At 47.5% G+C, this 7,961-nt stretch overlaps 1 protein-coding gene across 1 annotated transcript in view; it reads left to right on the top strand.

Moving 5' to 3' along the window:
• Window positions 5,660–7,961, top strand: part of AGPAT5 (1-acylglycerol-3-phosphate O-acyltransferase 5) — a 46,010-nt gene continuing 43,708 nt past the window's right edge. The window contains exon 1 of the mRNA XM_018042052.1: window positions 5,660–6,002. Coding sequence (XP_017897541.1) covers window positions 5,784–6,002 — 219 coding nt within the window. The 5' untranslated portion in view covers window positions 5,660–5,783. The remainder of the gene's footprint in view (window positions 6,003–7,961) is intronic.

Here is a 7,961-nt window from a genome sequence, read left to right as displayed (position 1 = left end):
TTCTTTAAGTGCTCTCCTTTAGGAAGGTCCATGCCCCACAGAACCTGTTTCCACCCTTCAAGGATGAAACCAAACTCCACCTGGTTTACTCAAGCCTGAAACTGGAGAGGCATCCTTCACTCTTCCCTCCCCATCCCTATCACTAAGGTCAAGTAACGCCCTCAGATCACACCTTCTGGCTATCTCTTGCCAAAGTCACCTCTTGGCTTGTTTTTCTGAATTATTTTTATTTGCCTCTGTAACAGATTAATCCCATTATCCCACCCCAGACCAGCAAAGGTCATGGCCTCAGGGTCTTTATTTGTTCTCTCTTTATCTCTGACACCCAGCAAGAAGTGGGATGTGGAATGCTGGATACATATTTGCTAAATCAATATTTCTTTGTTAAAACTTGAAATGATACAGGAAGTCCAGCTGACCTTCATTTAATCTTACTTCCTCTCCCCTGAGAAAACCACTGTCTTCAGTAGTTTTTGGACTTTTACATCTAGAAATATAGATTTTTGTTCTTTTTTTTTTTTTTACAGAAATGGGATAATAGTGCATATATTATCTAGCAGGCTTCCCAGATGGCTCAATGATAAAGAATCTGCTTGACAAGCAGGAGACACAGGAGACTCGGATTTGATTCCTGGATCCAGAAGATCCCCTGGAGGAGGAAATGGCAACTTATTCCAGTATTTTTGTCTGAAAAACCCCAGCAACAGAGGAGCCTGGCAGGCTATAGTCCATAGCATTGCAAAGAGTCAGACTCTACTGAGCATGCATTATCCAACAACTTGCTTTTTTCACCTCACATGCAGATCTATGATGATACATTTGGGTCTACTTTTTTTTTTTAAATTGCTGTGTACCATTTCATTTCTTGTGTCATCTTGGTTTATTCATGTAACCACTCTGCTACTGACTGTTTAACTAGATTTATTGAGTCAATGATATCTGTCCATTTAATCTGCCTGAGAAGATTCCAGGAGTCCAGAACACCTTGTATTTCACAATGTCCCATTCACTTGCCCCTTCTCCATCTTCCATATGATTCTGCACTCAGATGGGAAAGGTGTAATAACTTTAGCACACAAAGAATAACTTAATTTCTTTTAAAATTAATTTTTTATTGAAGGATAATTGCCTTACAGATAGCTTCCTTTAACTGTTGTTCAGTTGCTCAGTAATGTTCAGCTCTTTGCAACCCAATGGGACTGTTGCATGCCAGGTTTCCCTGTCCTTCACTATCTCTTGGAGTTTGCTCAAACTCATGTCCAAAAAAGAAAAAAGAAAAAAATTTTAAAAACCCCTCATGTCCATTGAGTTGGTAACTGAAGTATCATTAACACAAACTTTATTTACAGTAATTATCAGATTTTGTGATATACAATGATTGAATTGTGCATTGCCAACAACAGCCATAGCTCAATCCAGAAGAAATTTTAACTGTTAGGAGCTCTGATAGGCTTCCCTGGGTTCAGAGGATAAAGCGTCTGCCTGCAATGCAGGAGACCGGGGTTCGATCCCTGGGTTGGGAAGATCCCTTGGAGAAGGAAATGGCAACCCACTCCAGTATTCTTGCCTGGAGAATCTCATGGACAGAGGAGCCTGGCGGGCTACAGTCCATGGGATTGCAGAGTCGGACACGACTGAGCGACTTCACACACATAACCTGAAAATACAGTCTGATCAATAAAAAAGACTTGGAAGCATAAAATATATTCCGTGAAGATAAAATGATGTGGCAGAAGTGGAATGAAAATGTTTTCAAGGAGATAAAGGATCAGCGTAAAATTCTAATTGGGAAAAATCTTGATGTTCAGTCACTAAGTCGTGTCCAACTCTTTGTGACCCATGGACAGCAGCACTCTAGGCTTCCATGTCCATGATATTTTTCAGGCAACAATACTGAAGTGGATTGCCATTTCCTTCTCCAGGGGCTCTTCTTGACCCCAGGACCAAACCTGAGTTTCCTGTGTCTCCCACATTGCAAGCAGATTCTTTACCCACTGAGCCAACCCATGGGCTCCACTTAAAAGATTTCTATAATCACTTAATTTAAAATTTTATTCACAACTCATGGGAACTTACTTCTTTTTTAACTGATTAAACTTATGATAAAAATAAGTGTAGATATTAGCTTAAAAACAAGTGAGGGAAATACACAACATACTTCTAGGGGGCATCTGAATTTTAAAAAAAAGGACGTTACTTGCGGCACACAGTTTTCCTCAGCCTTGAGAACCTGTGAGCTCTTAACTTTAGTCCTGCAGACATGCTGTTCTCCCTTGGAAGGTGCTTCCTCTTCCTTCTCATCCCTAGTTTTACCCTAGCAAGCTCACACTCGAGTTTCATGTCAACTCTCTGCCTGAGAAGCCTTCTATGTGCCCAGCCTAAATGAGATCTTGTTATTATATGTCCGTATGGTACCATGAATTCCCCTTTACATAAAACTCACCCCACTGCAAGGGGTTAAAATATGTACAAGGTTAGAAAGTAAAGGCAGAAGGTGTGGCCTGAGTACAGCCTAAGAGGTGGGCAGGAGAGTAAATTTGTGACTGGGAGTCTGCAGATAAGGAGGCTGCAGGGCACAGGGGATAATTGAGTGGGAAGGGGCTGAGTTTGGATATAAATAGAGGACAAGGGCAGCTCAAGTTCTCAGTGTCCCCATGCCAGAACCTGGCACAAAACTTTACAACCTGCTGACCAACAGTAATACAGGGCTGCTGCTGCTGCTGCTGCTAAGTCACTTCAGTCCTGTCTGACTCTGTGCGACCCTATGGACAGCCCACCAGGCTCCACTGTCCACAGGATCCTCTAGCAAAGAATACTGGAGCGGGTTGCCATTTCCTTCTCCAATACAGGGATAATCCACAAGAAGTAACATATTTACACATATCACACACATTTACTGACTTCATGTGTACAGACTGTAATGTTAACATTGAACCAGTTTTATCCCTTCACGTCTGTGTGCTTAGTCACTCAGTCCTGTCCAACTCTTTGTGACCCCATGGACTGTAGCCCGCCAGGCTCCCCTGTTCATGGGATTCTCCAGGCAAGAACACTGGAGTGCATTGCCATTTCTTTCTCCAGGCAATCTTCCCAACCCAGGGATTGGGAAGATTTCTTTCTGTTCCTTTCCTCCATTGCAGGTGGGTTCTTTGCCTTCTGAATCACCAGAGAATCCTATCCCTTCATGCATTTCCCTAATTGTACAGATGTCTGGTCTCATTTAAGTCAAGGAAGCACGGGGACACTGATTGTGCGCATTATCCTATATCCATGACTTTTCCCCTCCAGTATGAATCTAGTTCTCACTGGGCATTGCTTTCCACATAAAAAGGGGTGTGCTTGCTTTGGCAGCACATATACTAAAATCGGAATGATACAGAAAAGATTTGCATGTCCCTGTGCAAGAATGACATGCAAATTCAGCAAGTGTTCCATATTAAAAAAAAAAAAAAAAGACCAAAAATCCTGTTGAAAATCTCTCTACTGTGAATGCTTACCTGCTGGCAATATACCTGTGCAAACACTTGTTCTTTGAGCAATTTCCATTCATCTGGCTTTGTCCCTCAGGGTGACCACTTACCAGTCATGTTACATGTCAACTGTGTACAGACAGTCAAATCAGGTAGCCACTGTTGTGGACCTGATTACAATTTTCCACAAAATGCCACTAAATGCGTTTGGCTGGGCTTCCTTGGGTTCAATCACTGGGTCAGGAAGATCCCCTGTTGAAGGAAATGGCAACCCACTCCAATATTCTTGCCTAGAGAATTCCATGGACAGAGGAGCCTGGTGGGCTACAGTCTTTCGGGTTGCAAAGAGTCAGACAGACACTTTCACAGGCTTGCATTCAGAAAAAAATTTTTTTTTCTTTTTTCACTTAAAGGATTACACAGTAAACCACACTCATTGTAGTCAAAGGATGGTAGAAGAATCCAGAAGGCCTCGGAATCTGTTTTCATAACAATAAAACAGCTGCCCTGATGTCTTAGATTTTTGTGAAGGTCACAGAAGTATGTCAGTACTTTATTCCCCATGTTCATGCAGACATGGCAAGCCACTCCCATGGGTTGTAGGGAGAATCCCATGTACAGAGGAGCCTGGTGGGCTACAGTCCGTGGGGTCCCAAAGAGTCAGACATGACTGAAGTGACTGAACCACCACCACCACTGTGCAAGTACCTTCAAGAACTACACAAAAAATGAGGCTAAGCATAAGCTATCAGGAAGACATTAAACAGCCAGGCCTGCGGAAGTAAAGCAAGAGTGACTCTGATAAGTCTGGAAGGGGAGGGAGTTTGGGTGAGAACGGACCCATGTATATGCATGGTTGAGGCCCTCTGTTGTCCATCTGAAACTATCACAACATTGTTAATCTGCTACGCGCTGTGCTGTGCTTAGCAGTCCTGTCCGAGTCTTTGGACCCATGGACTGTAGTCCACCATGCTCCACGGGGATTCTCCAGGAATACTGGAGTGGGTTGCCATGCCCTCCTCCAGTGGATCTTCCTAACCTAGGGATCAGAGCCCAGGTCTCCCCACATTGCAGGCGGATTCTTTACCATCTGAGCCACCAGGGAAGCCCGTTCATCTGCTATACCGCAATATAAAATAAAAAGTTCAAAAAAATAAAATTTGGCATCCAACAATTAAAAAACTAAGAGTGAATCTGATCAATTAAACAACCTTGTAAAAAGGCTGTCCAGCTACGCGTGAACGTATAGTGATGAGAAAGAAGGAATCTGATTCAGACACAAGCTAAAGGACGAGTGAAGGGCAGGAAGCGGGGTCCTGGGCACCCGCCGGGGAGCAAAGGCAGGAGCCGAGGCGAGCGGGTGGGCGCCGCCGTGAAGAGGAAGGGCAGCCTGATTGTAGAACGCAGGGCGAGAGCCCCGAGAGCCGCTGTGTGGCTCTTCTGTAACTGCCCCGATTGTCTCCTGCTGGCCTTGACCCAGGCGGCCTGACGAATCTGTCAGCCGGGCAGCCAGGGTCTGCAGCACCTTCTAGGTGCCGAGCTTCACCTGTGCGCACCACCGGAAGGGGACGACTCGGCTCGAGGGCGCATCCCGGCGTCCAGGGGCCTTCGGTCGTAAGAGCAGGTGGTGGGGCGTCCCCTCAAGTCCACCTGTGCTCAGAGCCCGACCACGGGGTGCCCGGCCACCTCGATCCCCTCGCCGACCCGCACCCACAGGACCGCATCCCTACAGCCAGTCACCGCGTCGCTCCCGCGCGCCCGCCCCCGGAGGGGGCGGGGCTGAGAGACCTTTGGAGCATGCGCAGTTGCCCGAACGGGGCAGTCCACGCGGCTGGGCAGCAGCAGCGTTTCAACCGTCGACAGCGCTCAACCAATCAGGAGGCGAATTCTTGCCGCGGGGCCCCGCCCCCGGCGGGGGACTATAGCGACGGGCAGCCTATCGGGAGGCGTGTTGTTGGCGTGGAGCCCCGCCCCCGGCCGGGGCAGAAGGTCATGGGGTGTGAGCGGTCTTGAGCCCCCCAGCCCTTGAGGGCCTTGGCGTCCTTTGCCCCGGGCCGCGATCAGCGCGCCCCGCCCTTCGCTCGCCAGCGCGCCCGCCCTCCGGCGGCGGCCCGGCCCATGCGGCTGGGGGCGGAGGCCCGAGCGGGCGCGGGCCGGGCGTCTCAGGTGCGGCGGGCGGCCGGGCGCGGTGAGGGGGCGGCGGCGGGACCGGGCGCGGCCAGCTGATTGGCCTGCGAGCAAGGGCCTCGCGGAGGCGGGAGGCGGCGGAGCGGCGCAGGGCCGGCGGAGCGCCGGGCGCGCGGAGACGGGAGGATGCTGCTGTCCCTGGTGCTCCACATGCACTCGGTGCGCTGCGTGCTGCCGGCCGCCGTGCTCCTGGGCGCGGCGCCCACCTACGTGCTGGCCTGGGGCGCCTGGCGGCTGCTCTCCGCCCTGCTGCCCTCGCGCTTCTACCAGGCGGTGGACGACCGGCTCTACTGCGTCTATCAGAGCATGGTGCTCTTCTTCTTCGAGAACTACACCGGGGTGCAGGTGAGGCCCCCGCGCGCGGGCCGCCGCCCCTGCCGCTGTCGGGGGACCCGGCGGCGGGGTGGGGGGTCGCGGGCCCATTTCCCAGCTTCGACCCGCCGCGTGTCCCCCGGCCGGTGCAGGTCCGGCCCTGCGAACACGTGCCGCCACCCCATCCTCGCCCTGCGGGCCACGTTCACGGTCGCGCTCCGGGGTTTGGCCCGATGCTTCGGAGCGGGCACCCCGAGTCTCTGGGTATAGCTGCAGGAACGCTGTTCTGAGGCCACAAGTGGGATCAACCGCTCCCTCTTCCCGCTTCTGTAACTGTCTGTCTCGTGCTTGGCGAAGTCGGCGCAGATGGACATATAAGTAGGGCAGGCAGTTGACAGTTTCTGGCGCTTGGTCTGAGAGGAGATGGTCATGCTGGAACTCTTAGAAATCTTAGAAATCGGAGACCTTCTCTGCAGACCGATTGGTGTTACTCTTTGGACAGGCAATGCAACTTTGTGTTTCGCGTTCTTCCCCAGGATGCTTGAAAGCTGGGCATGAAAAGTAATACATTTGTTACTGTAGAAGCCTTACCGGAGATAACATTCTTGCCAACTTTGACTAGGCTTAAGTGTGTGGCTAATCTTTTTTGTTTTTCTTTCTGTTCCTTTCCTTCTCTGTAGAGAATGGATTATGTGTAGATTAAATTCGCAAAACAAAATGAGAAGGCCCTCTTTATTAAATTTTTTGAAGTCTTACACAAAAATAGCAACTATGAGGAAAAACTGTGAATTTTCCTTTTTTCTCCAATTTGGGGAGAAAAGTAGAGCTTAATTCTTGGTTTTCCTTATACCCAGCCCTCTTCTTTTCTTGTTGGGTGGATTGGAGTGAATGGGATGGCATTATTTTTATTTTATTTTTTCGTTTTTTCTCCCCCCTAGTGCTGTTGCTTACACCCTCTTGTCCACCAGCTACTATTTTGAATTTGCAGTTGCATTGCTGTTAATGCCTGATGACTCTGAACTTGCCCCAGTTGGAGGTTTGAGGGGTGGAAACTAGAAGCCAGGGCCTGTTTAAATCAGTATTTGTGTTTCCTAGAAGAGAAAGACTGCTTTTCCAGATAACAGTTTCCTGATCTTTGACTTTTACAATGGGCTTCATTTAAAATTTTCACTAATTCAGAACAGTCATTTCCCCACTGGGTTCTTACTTCACCACAGTTGCCTAAACGTGAGGTTTTGTCATGGTACGTATTTAACTTTACATCATATGTCAGTTGGTGCAGGCTAGGAAACAGAACATATAACACAGTCATTTACCTCTTCGAAAAAGAATTCTACCTACAGTGTTGTTGTTTTTTAAAATTTTAGATAAAAGCCTGTAACATGTCCCATGCTATACAACATATACGGCTGAAATAATTTGTGTAATACGTTTCTTATTCTAAAAAATGTGTCTGAACTTTCCGGTGTTTCTGAAGTTGTATATCTCACCTTCCATCTGTTCAGTATAGACCTCAGCACGTGGTTTTTTTAAAAGTTTAGTCTGTTGATGATCAGTTCTGTTCAATTCAAGGATTCCTAACAGACTTCATCAAGGACCCACGCACGCTAAATAAAATTTTGAATCATGCTTGAGACCATCAGACATCCTTTTATAAATACATGAAGAACCAGTATCTAGTGATAATCTTCTAAATGTCAGGATTCATTTTTCTTGTGTATTTAAAAAAATGTTGCACTTTCTCCTCCTTCTACTGGAATATAGGAAAAACTGATCATTGATATTTGCAGACCAAAATACATAGTGATACACAACATGCCTCCTCATTAAAACCTAAGTATTTTAGTTACCATCTTCTTCCTGTTTAAATCAGTAACAACTGGTTTACTTTAAAATAGATTTTACATTAATGACTGCTAATCCCTACCTCCCTAAATGCTAACATGATACATTGTAACCATCAAATAATGACAGTCGGTATGAAATAAATTT

This window comes from Capra hircus, chromosome 27 (assembly GCF_001704415.2).
Source record: "Capra hircus breed San Clemente chromosome 27, ASM170441v1, whole genome shotgun sequence".
In the NCBI taxonomy this organism is placed as follows: Eukaryota; Metazoa; Chordata; class Mammalia; order Artiodactyla; family Bovidae; genus Capra; species Capra hircus.
This window is presented reverse-complemented; position numbering and strand designations above follow the sequence as displayed.